Source organism: Fukomys damarensis, unplaced genomic scaffold, assembly GCF_012274545.1.
Source record: "Fukomys damarensis isolate Sample0158 unplaced genomic scaffold, DMR_v1.0_HiC HiC_scaffold_14, whole genome shotgun sequence".
Lineage (NCBI taxonomy): Eukaryota > Metazoa > Chordata > Mammalia > Rodentia > Bathyergidae > Fukomys > Fukomys damarensis.
The window spans coordinates 74,053,924-74,071,206 of NW_022900926.1; the positions used below are offsets into that span (position 1 = coordinate 74,053,924).

Below are 17,283 nucleotides of genomic sequence, written 5' to 3' on the forward strand. Positions count from 1 at the left end.
CAGTGCATGGGCTCAACCAACAAACACTCAGGAAGAAGTGCACACGAGCACCCCAGACCACAGGACACCCACACAGCACACGCGTAACGCGGAGCTGCAGCCCAGGCCCGCACACTCTGACTTCCTTCTGGTCCTCACATGTGTGCATCTCGATACACTGATGAAAGCACCTCAGTTGGCCAGGGCAAAGGGCTGAGATGTCAACTTTTATTTTGCCTCAACTAAAGTGTCTGCGGTGATTTAAGAGGTGATCATGAACATCCTGAGTTCATCACAATGGAAGCACAATCGATATGCTATTCCCCGGAACAGCTGAGATGTTTGAATTAAAATTGAGACAGTCCATGGACCAAGGATAAGACAATGTGTCCTTTCTATTAAAAAAAGAAAAACAACAAAACAACACCGAACTCATTGTCAAGTGCCGATTTGATGCAATCTGTTTGAATGGAGTACTAAAGCAGATGATAGGAGTAAAACTTGAGACAAGAGGCTCCATCAAAAATTTTGTGACTAGAAAAATTATTTCATGTACAAGCTCACTCTTGAATTCGCAATATAAACCTACATTTGGTGGCTTAAAATGTATATGTATTAACTAGGATTTGGTTCAGCTGTCAGGTCACAGAAAACTCAAAACAGTAAAGACTTCAGCAAGCTCCTGTTGGGAAAATAATTCTCTTCCTTACCTATACAGGTTTTCGAGGGTTTGAATGATAGCTCCCCATTGACGGGGAACACGACTGCTTGCTAGGTTCTCTCAGTGATCTCAGTGTATGGGTTCCACTTCAGGGTCCGGAAGCTGCTTCTGCTTTGGCCATTGTGCTGACACTCACGCAGCAAGAAGCAAGAGAGAGAGAGAGAGAGAGACCGAAGGGTGGCCCTTTCTGCACGGCAAAGCACACATGCACACAGACACACGCGTCTCTATGGCTCAGCACGTAATATTCATCTTCACATCACACATCCCTACACAGTGCATGGGCTCAACCAACAAACACTCAGGAAGAAGTGCACACGAGCACCCCAGACCACAGGACACCCACACAGCACACGCGTAACGCGGAGCTGCAGCCCAGGCCCGCACACTCTGACTTCCTTCTGGTCCTCACATGTGTGCATCTCGATACACTGATGAAAGCACCTCAGTTGGCCAGGGCAAAGGGCTGAGATGTCAACTTTTATTTTGCCTCAACTAAAGTGTCTGCGGTGATTTAAGAGGTGATCATGAACATCCTGAGTTCATCACAATGGAAGCACAATCGATATGCTATTCCCCGGAACAGCTGAGATGTTTGAATTAAAATTGAGACAGTCCATGGACCAAGGATAAGACAATGTGTCCTTTCTATTAAAAAAAGAAAAACAACAAAACAACACCGAACTCATTGTCAAGTGCCGATTTGATGCAATCTGTTTGAATGGAGTACTAAAGCAGATGATAGGAGTAAAACTTGAGACAAGAGGCTCCATCAAAAATTTTGTGACTAGAAAAATTATTTCATGTACAAGCTCACTCTTGAATTCGCAATATAAACCTACATTTGGTGGCTTAAAATGTATATGTATTAACTAGGATTTGGTTCAGCTGTCAGGTCACAGAAAACTCAAAACAGTAAAGACTTCAGCAAGCTCCTGTTGGGAAAATAATTCTCTTCCTTACCTATACAGGTTTTCGAGGGTTTGAATGATAGCTCCCCATTGACGGGGAACACGACTGCTTGCTAGGTTCTCTCAGTGATCTCAGTGTATGGGTTCCACTTCAGGGTCCGGAAGCTGCTTCTGCTTTGGCCATTGTGCTGACACTCACGCAGCAAGAAGCAAGAGAGAGAGAGAGAGAGAGAGAGACCGAAGGGTGGCCCTTTTCCCTCAAGCTCACTTTCGTGAAGCTGAGGTTGCAGCAGCTGCCCTTACATTTCCCTTGGGAGAGTAGTTTCGTGACTACACCTATCTGAGGGGAAGCCTAGAAAGGTGTTTAGTTTAGATGGCCATATAGTTAGCTAAAATGTGGGGTTCTGTTGCTGTAGAATAAAGAATGGGTATTGAAAATAAGTATGAGTTTCTGCAACATTTTTTTAGAAGAATAAAACAGCCTCTGCCCAGAGGTAAATCACCATTAACTCTTTGATGTGTAGCATACACAGATGTAATTTCTTTTCTGAAACTGAATGTATACTATACACACCATTTTTGTCCTTGTTTTGTGTGTGCCCTTTTATATGTGCAGATATCTATGCTTTTTCCAAAAGCTCAAAAAAAAAAAACTGACTTAATTCTACCTAATAAAATGAGCATGTTTTACAAGTCACTCCATCAATAATACTTGTTCGCTGCATCATTTGGCTTGGGGGTGGGACAGCAATTGAACCTCAGACAAAAAGCTGGGAGGAGCTGAGACACCAGAGGGGCCAGGGTTCCTGGCCCGAGTAAAGCTGAGAAGGCAGGTGTAAGGCTCTCGCTCCTAACGGGACTCACTCCAGTCACGGGGGAAGGAAGTGGGGAGGGAGAAGAGCGCAAATCAAGCTGGCTTCGGCCTCGTCTCCGGCTCAACCTTCAAGGGCTGCTCAGTGGAGAGTCGAGCTCATGTTATTTTGGGAAAATTATTTGATGGATTTTATTGTTATGATATTTAGGGCTTTATTCCCCTGGCAACTTCTCCTAGGATTTAGAACCCATCTCAAAAGATCAGGGGATTACATTTCAGATCAGCATCCAGAGTGGGGAGTTATCTCGGCATCAACTCAGAAATACCAGTTCCTGTTTACTCGGCTTCATGTACTTGGTGCCCACAAGAGTGTCACAGGAAAACGTCTTACAGTCTGTTTACCACTCCCTTGCTGTCTTCTTGAAGCAATTCAAATCAACTCTATTCAGAATCCTTGGTGGGTCCCTGCTTCCTCTTAACACCAATCTCAGTTTCTTTGCCACATTTGCAGCTCACTCCGCCGTCTGCTCCTGTCCCTGCCGATTCACCCCTCCCCAGTCCATACATCGCATCTCAGGTCCCCTTTCCTGAGTGGAGATCTTTTTTTTTTTTTTCAGAGTGAGACTTTGAGAACAAAGTGAACTTTATCTCTGCTTACGAGTGAATGTTATTTAACCCTTTTGAGCCTAGCTTTCCTTGTGTGTTAATGGGAATTTTAAAAAATGGTCCCACGGAAGCATGGGTGGGTTAAATGAGATGATATTTGTAAAGTGCCCCAACTGTACCTGGTCCTCTGCCCACCTCTTTCCCTGTAATTATTTTTCTGTGTAAGGTCAGAGATTACAGAGAATCATGAGCGCCCCCTGTTCAGGATGGGGCTGCACCTTGCTCTTGCCCAGAGTCTACTGGACACCCTTATAGCTAGGTCCCAGTCCCTACCCTCCCTAGGGAACTCTGTGCCAACACTAGAGAGATATGGTCTCCAAAAGGCAGCCCTCACGTGCCAACACTCCCAAGGTAAACTGTCCAAGCCTCTGCCAGAGCCATCTGTCAGGCAGGTAAAGAATGCAGCCTGCCTCAGGGGCCAGCCCAACCCTGAAGCCTTTTCTTTTCCAGATCTATGTCTTCCAATAAATGACAGTAAAACTACTATAAAATCATGTATGTGCCTTTCTGAGGTTAGAAACCACAGGATACATTTTTTTTTTTAGAAAAACACCTTCATAAAATGCAGTACACCTGAATAATTAAAACTAGAGCTTAAAAAAGAAAAATTGCTCTCAAGTTTGACGTGCAAGGAATTAATATGCACAGTAGATTTCACCAGTTTTGTAAGTGCATTATGACCTAACAAATAGAGGCAAAGTACAGGTAATTCAATAAGAGAAAATTCAAATTGTCTTATAAAAATATCCAGTGTTAATTGGTAATAAAGTAAATAATTTTAATTGTTAAGAAGGTACTAGTTAACCCTATTAGGTTAACGAATACTTTAAAATAATAAAACCCAGTGCTATTAAAGCTGTAGAGAAACTGGTACACTCATAGAGTGCTGCTGACATTTTAAATTATTATAATCATTTTGAAAAGCAATTTGACAGTGCATTTCATAAGGCACAGAAATGTTTCCGTCCCTTGGTTGACAAGATAATTTTCATGGCAAGATAATCACACAAAATAAAACCATATGCATGAAAGTAGTTTCTGTAAGGTTATCCATGAGAATAAACACAGAAATAACCTAAATGTCTAACGGTAGGAGAATTCAGTGTCACTTCATATAATATTTCATAGCCATCAAATGACAACTGAAGACCTTTCCTTGACCATCTCACCATTATTGATATTCTTACCCCAATTGCACAAGGTATTAGAAGGCCAGCCCTTGGTTTCCTGGCTCCTCACTTAAAGGTCACATGTGTGGCTTTGTCTGCATTTATTGTCCCCTCCCTCTCCCAGATTCGTCTCTCCACCTGTCTCCAGACCACCTCTGCCTGTCTTCCGCCGACTCTCTCCCTCATGTAACTGCTCTTCCTAAAATCAACCCAGCTCTGTGCCATACCATTCCTATTCTTGATTTCTCTACTATTAAGGAAAAGCTCATCCTTGAGCCCACATCACTAGCCACTGTCTATGACTCTCTCCTCTTCAAGTCTGTCTAGCCGTGGAGACTTTTCTCCTCTCTCCTCTCATTTACACCATGCGCACATCTCCCCGGCTTCCTACCATTCCTGCTTTTTCAGCAAAGCCACCAATAGCATCCCACTTGCTAAGTTCAATGAACACTTTCCTTCCTTTACTTTGCTTCATTCGGCCTCTCAGAGTCTGACTCCCTCTCTCCTGAAACTGCCTCTCTTTGACTTTCACACTTCACCATTTCTTACAAGCCTGAGCATCTCTGCAGGTCCTGCCTTTTTGGCTTCTCTTCTGAACTTGCTTTGTGGCTCCCTCTTCTCCTATCAGGCCTCTACCTACTGCATTTTCTTACTTGAGCAATGGATCAGGTCCGGTGCAGAGCACTTGATCACTGATCCTCTTCATCTGGGTTCGTCAATTCCCTTTAACTACCATCAGGCAAGTGGGGTTCAGATTCTGACTTTTTCATTTTCTAATCATATGACAAAGTTATTCCACCTCTTAAAGCCTCAGTTTTGTATCAACTGGGGGTAATAATGCAACCCACCTCATAAAGTACCTAGTAAATAGCACACATTGAATGAATTGCAGACATTATTATCACTATTATTATGATTATTGGGTGCCCAAATCTACTATTCCAGTCTGGACTCTGCTGAGCATTAGACAACCCCTGTAGTCAACATTCTACTGGGGACTTGTACCTGCTGTCCTTCTTTGAATTCAGTATGTCTATAATCACACTGACGGTTTTGCCCCCAACCCTTCTTTTGAACACCTGAAGACTAGGGGATGTCCTTGATACTTTCTTTCTCTCCCCACTTTCATAAATGTCCCATAAAATGTTCCAAGTGGAATTCCTCAAGCTCATAACAGTGACATGTAGACAAGGAAAATGTTGACAGCTCTGAGCTCCCATAAGAGGGAGGACTACAGGATAGAAGGAGCTGGGTCTCTGAATTGCTCCATGCAGTGCTGCCTATCAGGCAGAAAGGTCTGTTCTGAAACAATGTAAGAAATTGTAAGAAACAATGGCCTCATAAATTGTGCCTCTTTCTATAGCTCATTAGGCCTCATGTGCCCTCATGACCCAGTCAGAGAGAAAGAGGGGCAGATCTGCACCCAGGGAGCAACAGGACCATGTCAGAGAAGGGAAAGGAGCATTTCTTTCCACTGATAACCCCAGGGCCTGCCATGGCCTCTGGTACCCAATGTGGCACTAGGAGAAATGAACCCACAGTAGGCTTGAGTCTCCTGCTGGAGCCCAATGTACTCTGCAACATCTCACTTCTCTACTCTGAACCTCATTGCACCCTCAGTAAAGATAACAACTCCTAACTCCAGGTAATTCTTTCAAATAACAAAATGAAATAATGGATATGAACCCACTGAGTGTCAAAGAACTTTGAAAATGTAGGGCATGACAGAGCAGAAGACTGCTGGTGTGTTTCTTTTAAAATATACCAGTAAAACCAACTTCCTCACTAACATTCCTGTGTTCAGTGAAGTCAATAGTCTAAGTTGAAAGATTATGCATGTCTTTTTGAAATTCAGTAGAGTAATTTTCACTCTTTATGAAAAATACGTGCTCCTAAATGCTGTGATTTTTCCTTATTTGTTTCTCATGCAAAGACATATTCATCAATTAAACAAAAACTGGGGGCTGGGAATTTAGCTCAGTGGTGCTGCCACCTGCCTCGCAAGTGCAAGGACCCAAGTTTAATTCCTGGTACCAAAAACCAAACCAAAAAAAAAACAAAACCCAAAAAACCAAAAATCAAAATCAGTTGTCCTGTCCTGCATGGTGTCCTGCACACTGTGACCATACAGTGACATATTCATCAATTAAACAAAAACTGGGGGCTGGGAATTTAGCTCAGTGGTGCTGCCACCTGCCTCGCAAGTGCAAGGACCCAAGTTTAATTCCTGGTACCAAAAACCAAACCAAAAAAAAAACAAAACCCAAAAAACCAAAAATCAAAATCAGTTGTCCTGTCCTGCATGGTGTCCTGCACACTGTGACCATACAGTGACAATACTGGTGCTCTGGTCCTCGTGTAAATTTAGTGGGAACATTAGATGGCGTCGACCTCACAGGATAAAAGCCCTCTGGAGTGCAGACTGCTAGGTGGCATGAGGAAGAGACTCACTTGATATGTTAGGGCAGAAGGGTGGCATTACGGTGACATTGTGGCACATCACTGATGCCTGGGGATGAGAGGAAACGCTGGGGACAAGAGGAAAAGGGGAAACTTTTTGAATAGACCCCATCTCTCAGCATGTGTCCCCAAAGCCCTGGATCCGAACAAACAATGTAATGTATTCGGTGGCCCTGTGTGATTTCTGCCTCTCTCAGGAGCAATCTTTCCCAGTGAACAGACTCATACATCTCACCAAGCACCTGCTGGCTTTCTGATCTGTTAGCACAAGTACCTGTGTACCACCAGGCAGCCTGAGACTTCCCAGTAGAAAAGAAGCAAGTAGAGGAATGTTTGTGTGTGTGTGTGTGTGTGTGTGTGTGTGCGTGCGTGTGTGTGTGTGTGTGTGTGTGTCTGCAGATCCCCAAGACAGCAGCCACAGTTGCTAGTGTGTATCTTTGTATCTATCCAACTTAGTATTTATAAGGGTATAACAGGCTTGTTGACTGCAGTTCTAATTTTATGAAAGAAGATTGATTTGCAAAAATTTGGACCTGGAGAGCACATACCTGGGAAAGGGCTATGAGAGAGCAGAGCAGAGATGGTGGGGGCAGGAGCTGAAGTAGTTTGATTTTTTTGTTTGTTTGTTTTTTTGGGTTTTTTTGAGACAGGGTCTCACTGTGTAGTTGAGACTTACCTGGAACTCACTATGTAGCCCAGGCTGGCCTTGAACTCACAGTGATCCTCCTGCCTCAGCCTCCTGAGTGCTGGGATTACAGGCATGCTCCACCACTGCCCAGCAGTTTGAAATCTACCATAGAATAGAGGGGCCCAGGGCAACCTGTGTTAGGACCAGTGTTTAGTGCTCCCTAATGGAAACACAGAGTTTATCAGGGCTGAGAGAGAAACAAGTGTCAGCCTTCATCTTGGGACAGAAAGAGATTCTGTATAAGTATAGGAAACTAAAGATCTGCAGAGGAGGTATGGTTGTTGCACTAAAACAAATTATGCTGAGTGACTTGAAGCTGGATTGTTGCTAAAATTCCTTTGTTGCATCTTGTTCTAAACCACAGTTACTATTTCATGGATTTCATTGTATACAAAACTGACAGGGAGATAATTCTATGGCTTAATTGAGTATTCTCAGACCTGGCTTTAGGAGTTGAAAAAGCAATGCCTGGGCATCACTCCAGATCAAATAAATCAGAATCTCTAGGTGAGGAATCCAGACATGGATAGCTGCAAAAAAGCTTTCTAGGTAATTCTAGTGCACAGCCAGTGTTGAGAGTCAATGGCTTAGGCTGAGATGGGAATGTTGCTAAAGGGAGCCAGAGAAGTGTTGGGCTTAACAGATTGTGATGCCTGGGCATAACCTCAGACAAGAAAAATCTCTTGTGTTATGCTAATATAAAGAAGTAAGCCACAAAAGGATATGATGGGTGTGTCACTAGGTTGATAATAATGAATTTATCCTGTGACTCCCAGTCAGAAACCAAACTTTGCAGACACTCAAAGCATGGCCTAACCATGACCAGATAGGATGGTGATGTATAACACATTTAGTTGTTTAGTCAATTAGCAAGGATTCACAGAATAAAAGATTAAGAAGGTTTGTGATAGAGACATAAAGAGAAATGTCAAGAGATCTAGACTTCCAGAACTAGGAACCAGTCCCTTGGAGACTAAGATCACACTTTATATCTCTCAGTTATTTGATCTACTTCATCTGTGCATTTCATATAAGGTCCAATGTTGAGTGCTCCAGTCTTAGCCTTATCTATCAGACCCAAAACCTATGCTGATTCACCCTTGTTATACTGTATCTCAGTTAAGCTGTTCAAGAGAGATGTCCAGGAGAGGATGGTTGTTCTTTTCCAACTTAGGTCAAATGCTACTCTCCTCCCTTAAGTGAGGCTGGGGGTGGGTGCATAGAGAGTAGTGTGGTCTACAGGCTGCACATTCTGGGAAACCACTGGAAAAGCTGACACTCATGTAGGAAGTATGGGAAAGGCCAGCAATGAAACACATCAAATATCCATCTATTACCAAAGAACTACATGCCCTTTCTTCTCTTCCATCTTGAGCCATCTAAGAAATGAGGAGGCACAGGAGAGATAAGAAGGAGTTTGAAAGCACGTGCTCTGCTTGATCTCAGGACCTACTCTGACACCCAAAAGAGTTAACCACAGACTAGCATGGCCCAAAGGCAGTCGATACATGTCTCCACATGCATTTATGTGCCTGACTCTATATAAATTGTCTTCCTCTGGAAACCATGGGAAGACCATTCTGGTCATTAGTGAAAGCATAAGGATGTCCAAAGATCCTGCAGTGGGTTTGGTTTTAACCCTGTGTTGTCTTCCAAATTGTGACATGTAAAAATTGAACACATTTAGACACTAAGAAGGATTTCTCTCCTTGGGCTGGTATCTGATCATCTGGAAAATTTCTGGCTAAAATGCTATTACAATAGTTTGACTGTTCACTTGACAGCTCTGAAAAAAGGTAAAATTCCTCCGCGCTTAGATAATAATACAAAATGGCTCTTTTCAGAAATTGAATGTCAGCCAAGTTTTGGATTCAAAAAAGTGGTGGTTGTGTTAATTTTAAAACTCCACCAATGGAGTGTAAAGTCATTTTTATAGTCCAACATCAGCTAGTGAGGTGAAGAATGGAATGGTCTTGTAGCTTTTTTCCATCTAGTTATGTCCAGCTGCTCTCAGGCATGCAGGCAGGAGTACTTAAAGTGAATATCCCAGGACAATTCCATGCCTCCAAGCTTTGGACAATCTATCATTCCTTTTTTTCTCCTTTGTCCCCAAAGGCTAGAGGCACAGTAAAGCCAGGGAGGGAAAGGGTACACAGGGAAGGCCAGTAAAAAGTGCTGTCTGTTTGCAGTTTACCCAGACCATGTAGTCCCTATAGACCACAGCCAATGTGCAATCATTTATTTCAGGCCCTTAGGTGAAGTCAGCTATCTCAGCTTTTACCCCAGTTTAGCTCCTGGAGGTTCTGGCTGATCAGAACAGAAGACAAAGAAGACTAATACTTGTATTTTTCTGACGATGCAAAACACCTTAAACCAAGAGGATGATTTATCTGTGCTGAAAATAAAACTTCTGCCTATCAAAGTCTGGTATAACTGAGTTATCACTATTTTTGTCCTGTAATTTGTTTTATAGGATACTAATTAACACGGCAAAGTCGGTTGTCAGGAAAGTAAGTCACATTTTGCTGTTTTCTTCTTTTCTAACAAGACACAGAGCTTGTCTTTAATTAAAGAACAAATTCCAAGGGCGCCATCAGCTACTGAAATTTGGAAACAGTAGTCAGAGTAGATCAAGGTTAAATCTATTGTATTTCAAGAAAGATAATGGGAGAGAGGAGAATTGCACAGGTGACCTGGGAAAGAAGAAAATGTGTTCCTTAGAAATCCCAGATGCCCTATTTATATTCATTTTCCTCTGGTCCCCAGAATTTTGCATTTCTCCCTGGCTCTGTCAACTGACAAGAGTACCATAAGCATCCTTTCAGAAAGAGAATTTCTTCCCCTGGTTTATTCTTTTTCTCAAGCAGCACTATCGCCTCCCCCCGCTTGGGCAGCTCCCCCCCACCAGCCCCTGTCCCAGCTTCCCCTTCTTCAGGGTTTGTTTTTTCCACCCAGCTCCTCAGTGACCTTTGACCCTGGGGTTTGCACTGTGTGGGGCGCCGCTCTCCTCTCCCAGCTCACCCTCTTCGCCCTGCCTTGAGGTTTCTTCACTCTTTCCTCCAGCCCCCCGCCCCCCGTCCCATTTCTGGAGGCTCTGGATTGGAGGTGGTAGCTCTGGCTTCTCCTCCCTTCTGTAGTCCCCGAGATATCTTTGCCAGGGTAAGGGGCCTCCAAGGAGGGTTAGGCTGGGCTGGTGAGGCCAACAATCGCTCGCACCCGGAGCCGGAGCCTGACGTCACCGCGCCCCGCCTGTCAATCTCCAGTCGGGGCGCAGCTCTCAGCAGCCTCTCTTACTCGCGGCGGCGGGCACAGCGGCAGGCGACAGGCGTCCCGCGCTCGCCTCCCGGGGCCAGCAGCTGCTCGGTCCACACCAGGGAGCTCAGCAGGGCTCCCCGCCTCGGCGCGCATGACCAGCGACCCCCTGACTTCCCAGGTGAGCTGCGGTCCCCGGGGGAGATTTGCGGGTGTGGGGAAGGCTCCAAGGGACAGGGACGGCCCGGGAGTGGGAGATAGAGCAAAGCTTGACCATCCGGTTTCCCGCACAACTCCCGGCCCCAGACTTTCTACTCCCCAAACACCTTCCCAGAGTCTCTGGGCTCCAGAGTTCTCCGGACAGTATGATCGCAAACTTCGCGTTCAGCACCGCGGACAGCGCCCCGCGGCCCAGCTCCCGAAGGTGCCCCAGACTGCGCCGCCGCTGTCGGGGCTGGACCGTCCCAGGTTGATTCCCAGCTCCATGCAAGAACAGGCACACTTAGGGACCTGATCTTTGAGCATGAGTGTACGGTATCAGTGTACACACCTGTGCAAAAACTCAAAAGTACGTGCCGACACTCACTCCCTCTCTCAACAGGTGTTTCTTGTGGGTTTCTACTTAGCCCCTGCTTCCCGCCCTGCTCCTAGGTCCCGGGGTGAACGGGCAGTTCGGAGGAGACGACTGGAGGGAGACACCTGCGCGGGGCGGGTGGGTCCCCTGGGAGCCTGAACTGCACACCTGAAACCGCCCTCCCTCTGCAGGGTGCAGCATCTGGCAGCTATGAACACGAGCGCCGCCTCGCTCAACGAGTCCCAGGTGGTGGCAGTGGCGGCCGAGAGGGCGGCGGCGGCGGCCACAGCAGCAGGGGCGCCGGACCCCGGAGAATGGGGTCCCCCGGCAGCGGCAGCAGTTCTGGGGGGCGGCGGCGGAGCTAACGGGTCGCTGGAGCTGTCGTCGCAGCTGCCGGCAGGGCCGCCCGGATTGCTGCTGTCAGCGGTGAATCCCTGGGACGTGCTGCTGTGTGTGTCCGGGACGGTGATCGCGGGCGAAAACGCGCTGGTGGTGGCGCTCATAGCGTCCACGCCGGCGCTGCGCACGCCCATGTTCGTGCTGGTGGGCAGTCTGGCCACCGCTGACCTGCTGGCGGGCTGCGGCCTCATCCTGCACTTCGTGTTCCGGTACGTGGTGCCCTCGGAGACTGTGAGTCTGCTCACGGTGGGCTTCCTAGTGGCCTCCTTCGCCGCCTCGGTCAGCAGCCTGCTAGCCATCACAGTGGACCGTTACCTGTCCCTCTACAACGCGCTCACCTATTACTCGCGCCGGACCCTGTTGGGTGTACACCTACTGCTCGCCGCCACCTGGACGGTGTCCCTAGGCCTCGGGCTGCTGCCCGTGCTCGGCTGGAACTGCTTGGCCGAGCGCGCCTCCTGCAGCGTGGTGCGCCCGCTGACTCGCAGCCATGTGGCGCTGCTCTCCACTGCCTTCTTTGTGGTCTTCGGGATCATGCTGCACCTGTACGTGCGCATCTGCCAGGTGGTCTGGCGCCACGCTCACCAGATCGCGCTGCAGCAGCACTGCCTGGCACCGCCCCACCTCGCCGCCACCAGAAAGGGCGTGGGGACGCTGGCCGTGGTGCTGGGCACTTTCGCCGCCAGCTGGCTGCCCTTCGCCATCTATAGTGTGGTGGGCAGCCACGAGGACCCGGCCATCTACACCTACGTCACCCTGCTGCCTGCCACCTACAACTCCATGATCAATCCAATCATCTATGCCTTCCGCAACCAGGAGATCCAGCGCGCCTTGTGGCTCCTGTTCTGTGGCTGTTTCCAGTCCAAAGTGCCCTTCCGCTCCAGGTCCCCTAGTGAGGTCTGAAGGGTTTCCTCCTTCCTCTCACCAACACCATATCCCCAAGCCAGCCTTTGGTGAGCTTCTTGGTGCCTGTTGATGAACTCTAAGATCCCTATGGTGTGAATCTGACTTCGAGGGGGCAGAAAGAGGGACGAAACAAATGCAACAGACTCACGAGGACGAAGAGGCTTGTTGGCACTTTACATATACAGTGTATACATGTGTACATATATATACAAATATTTGTATCTTTTGGAGGCATTCAGGATGTGGGGCTTCCTGTGCTGTGAAAAATTAACAAAAAGATGTGGTTGTAGACTCAAATCATACATCACATTTGTCACATGAAGGCATTCTAATATTGCTTAATGTAATAGCACTTTATTGTTAGCTGCTGAACTGCCAAAACAGTGTTGCCATTTTCAAGGGCAGAGGGAAAGGAAAAAAAAGTGTATTTTTGTTGTATGTGATAGAATATTTTGCTGCACATGCATCAACAAATTACAACATATTTTGTATGCAAATAAACACATTATAAAAACGTGATTTTTGACATGTGATTAATAGGATTATTTAGTTGAGAGCTGAATTGTGAGTTCATTTACTTGAAAAGTTTATTATACATCGTCTCCCTCCTGAGAAAATCTTAATGGAAGAAATTGCATGCCTTTGCATTCTGCTCATAAATTACCAAAACACCAAATGCAGATGGTGAGGGAGGGACAGGAAGGAGAAATGCATGCATGTAGCAGTATTCACAGAACACTGGTTATGTGTTGTTACTGGCGCAGTTAATCCACTCCATTGGTTACTGGGTTAGGAAGACACGTTTCAGAGAATAAAACTATTCCTTCATATTACCATTTGTGAATCCTGAAACCACAGCTTTCACTTATAGTTTTTCAGATATGGCAAGAATTTTAAATGCTGAATATTTATATTGACTAAGTATACTGTTGCTGGTCACTTTTTATAACAAAATGAGCAGCCTTAAAATATAGATTCTTCTGATAGGATTTCAAGACATAAAAGGTGTGATTAAAATATGCAGTGAAGGTTTAAATTTTTACAAAATCATTACAGTAAAAGACAGGTCTCATACTACTATTAACCAGCTTCAAAATACTCCCCCTTGCTTGAAACACATTTACCTAGTCATTCTTGTCAATTTCTTTCTTTTTTTGAGACAGGATCTCACTACATAGTTGAAACTGCCCTGGAACTCACTGTGTAGCCCAGGCCAGTCTTGAACTCACAGCGATCCTCCTGCCTCAGCCTCCCAAGTACTGGGATTACAGGCATGCTCCACCATGCCGGGAATCTTGTCAATTTCTTAAGGAGGCTTAGACGTTCTCTTTTGTAAGTGTCTTTACAAGATATGGCCACAAATATAGTGAATTCTGCTGCAAAGTGCCATCCAACAGAAAGTCATGTTCATAAAAAATCACTGGCTCCTCTCCAAAGTCGAAATAACTGTGAAAGACAAACCTTTTGATCCAGGACATCAAAGCAGCCATGACAGCACAACTAAAAACACACATGAAGAAACACTTCCGGAACTGCTTCAGAAAGTGATAAGCATGGTAGGATAATTGTGCTTGAAGCAAAGGGAAGTATTTTGGGTGGAATTAATGACAATTTGTCATTTACTTTAATAATTTTATTAAAATTTAAATATTAACCATGTTTTTTTTAACATACCTTGTGTATCCTATGCCTTCAGAAGGTGAATGAAGGCACATCACACGATCTCTCTGGAGGTATTCTCAGCTTCTAAAAAGATCATTAAGATACTGAAGAACTAAACACTCCCATTCTGTGCCTGGGTGTGAGTCATGACCCCTCCCCTCACGGGCCGACTTGAAGATAAGTAAGAGAACACATGTGGGCTTGCTCAGCTCCTGTGAAGAAAGATGCCCATGAGCACAAGTAGTTACTAGTCTCTGGCCTCAGAAAAATACACACAAGCAAATCCGTTAATAGATTTCCCGTGTATTAGGTGCCTACAATATGCTAGACACAATTGCAGGATTGGGGATATGGCAATGAAGTACATAGGCAAACAAGTCTCTGTGCTATTGGTGATATGTCCCAGGGGAAGCTGGCCTGCAAGCAAATAAACAAATACAAAATGTCACAGTAGGAGAAATGCTACGAAGCAGGGTAAGGAGTGGCAAGCAATAGAGGGTGCTCCATTGGCTGGGGTGACTGGCAAAGTTGTTCTGAGGACACAACACTTAGGAGGGAGACAGCAAAGTAAGGGTGGGGGCATGAGAGGGAGAGGGTCTTCAGGTAGGGAGGGCAGGAAGTGCAAGGCATCAAGAAGAACACACTTGGCATGTTCAGGGTTAATACAGCGGACAGAGTGAGCAAGGAGAAGGAAGGTGTCACCAGGGAGCTGAGGCTTATGCTGCAAGGAGCCGGCCTCTTCCCCCTTGGTCCTCAGTTCTTTGTGCCCATGATGAAAGGGTCTTGTCAGTTTTTATTGTTTATTAGTCCATGTTTGTAGTACAAAATAATTATGTTCCTCATGGGAGTTGGGACATGTACATAACACATCTTAGTTCTTTTGCATCCCCTCTTTTCTTTCTCTCACACCTCCCTTCATCTCTTGGTTGCCTTCCCATTTGCAAAAGATCTGTCTTCCTACTTCCTATTATCTATGTTTCTTTGAACTGGGGACCTAACTTGGAACCTTGCGCTTTCGAAGCAGGCAGCGGAACCACTGAGCTAAATCCCTGGCCCCTATTATCAATCTTTTATGGCATTTGCTTTTTATATTCTGGGTTTCTCCACAAGAGAAACCATGTGATAGACATGTGTGTCCTGATTTACTTCACTCAACATTGCAATCTCAAGGTGCACCCATTTTCTAACAAATGACTCAAGTTCATCCTTCTTTATGGCAGATTAGTACTCCAGTGTATATAAATACCACATTTTCTTTGTCCCTTCACCTGCTGACAGACATACGGGCCACCCCCAAGAGTCAGCTATTATAAATTGTGCTGTGATATGTTTTTAACTCTTGTGGGAAGATACCCAGAAGAATATATCTTCTGGAATTTCCAGTTTTAGTTTGTTGAGAAATCTCCATACTGATTTCCAAGGTGGCTATACTAATTTACATCCCAACCAACAGTGTACAATTGTCCCACCTCCCCCCACCGCAACCTCACCAGCATCTGTTATTGCTTGATTTCTTGATGATAGCCATTCTTTCTTGGAGTAAGATGGAATCTCAGTGTCGTTTCAATTTTCATTTCTTTAGGGGCCAGGGATGTTGAACATTTTTTCATGTATTCGTTGGCCATTTCTACTTTTGTTCATTTCTGAACAGAAGCATCAGTTCATTTCAATCATTCATTTTTTGATTGAGAGTTTTATTTTGGGGGGCCTAAATTTTTTGAGTTCTTTATATATTCAATACATTTGTCTTCTGTCTGAGGAATAGCTGGCAAATTTTTTTCCTATTCTGTAAGTTGTCTCTCCATGCTATTGGTTGTTTACTTTGCTGTGCAGATTTAAAATTTTATATGACCCCATTTGTTGATTCTTGATGCTATTTCTCATACATTTGGGTTTCTGTTCAGAAAGTCCTTGCTTATGCCTATGTCTTCAAGAGTTTTACCTATTTTATCTTTGAGCAGGTTGAATTTTTTTTAGCAATTATAACTTTGATCCATTTTGATTTTTGTTTAATACATGATGAGATACGAGTCTAGATTCAGTCTTCTGTATGTGGATAGCCAATTTTCCCATTTATTAGAGAGGCTATCGTTCTTCCAGTGTATGTTTCTGGCCCCTTTGTCAAAGACCAAATAGCTGTGTGCCTGGGGTTGTTTCTGCATCTTCTATTCTGTTCTACTGATCTGCAAGTCTATTTTCATGTCAGTACCATCCTTGATGAAAGATTTCAATCAAGACACATAGGTGGCTATACTGAAAAATAGGTAGCATTTATTGTAAAGCAGAGATAGATTCACACCTTCAACTGAGAAGGTGGGCAGTGCCACAAAGACATTGGCCTTGAATGGAAGTTTGGATATCTTTTTTATGTACAGGACAGTCATTCGTAGGGTTCAGGGAACTATGATGATTAGCATTGTTTTATTTGTGTGATGTATATGATTATTGACATTTCTCTTAGGGTTACTTTGGAATGTCAACATCTCAAAAATATCTTTTTTTGGGGGGGTCTTTTTATATCATCAGTGTTCTCTCAGAGACGTTAATCATATAAGAATCTGAATCAGGTCTCAGCCCAAGGAGGGAAACTGTAAAAATGCCTCTCTTTCTGTTGTCACTGGTCATAGGCTATGACACCCACAAATACTGAGTGACTTATTTGAGGAATTGATGACCCCCTCAGCAGGTATCAGAAGGAGTGTGCACCATGTATAAACTTACAACGTGTCATTGTTCTCTGAAGGATCTTTTTAGGACACAAGTGATTATAAATGTATTACATGTTGATATCTTTGTTTCTTTACTTAATTCTAACTGACAAAGCATGCTGTTTTTGGACATCCCCACCCTGGTCGCTTGGGTCCAGTAATGTCTAACCGCCTGTCAGAGTATGAATCTAACATGAGGAGGGAGATAGGGCCAGATCATTTCAAACTTCACAGCCCACGATAGTAACTTAGACTTCTACTCTGAGTGATATGGAAGGGACTCCCTGATTTATGTTTTTAAAGGATAACTCTGGCTGTTCTACTGAAAACAGTCCTTAAGAGTGTCAGAGAGGGTGCAGGAAGCAGAGGTTCAA

At 44.9% G+C, this 17,283-nt stretch overlaps 1 protein-coding gene across 1 annotated transcript; it reads left to right on the forward strand.

Annotated features, from left to right (window-relative positions):
- Nucleotides 1–10,681: 10,681 nt before the first annotated feature.
- Gpr6 (G protein-coupled receptor 6) lies at nt 10,682–13,037 on the forward strand. The gene is made up of 2 exons (XM_010635275.1): nt 10,682–10,841; nt 11,426–13,037. Exon 2 carries the CDS (start codon nt 11,445–11,447, stop codon nt 12,534–12,536), a length of 1,092 nt encoding a protein of 363 aa, XP_010633577.1. The 5' UTR covers nt 10,682–10,841; nt 11,426–11,444; the 3' UTR covers nt 12,537–13,037.
- The last annotated feature ends 4,246 nt before the right edge of the window (nt 13,038–17,283 follow it).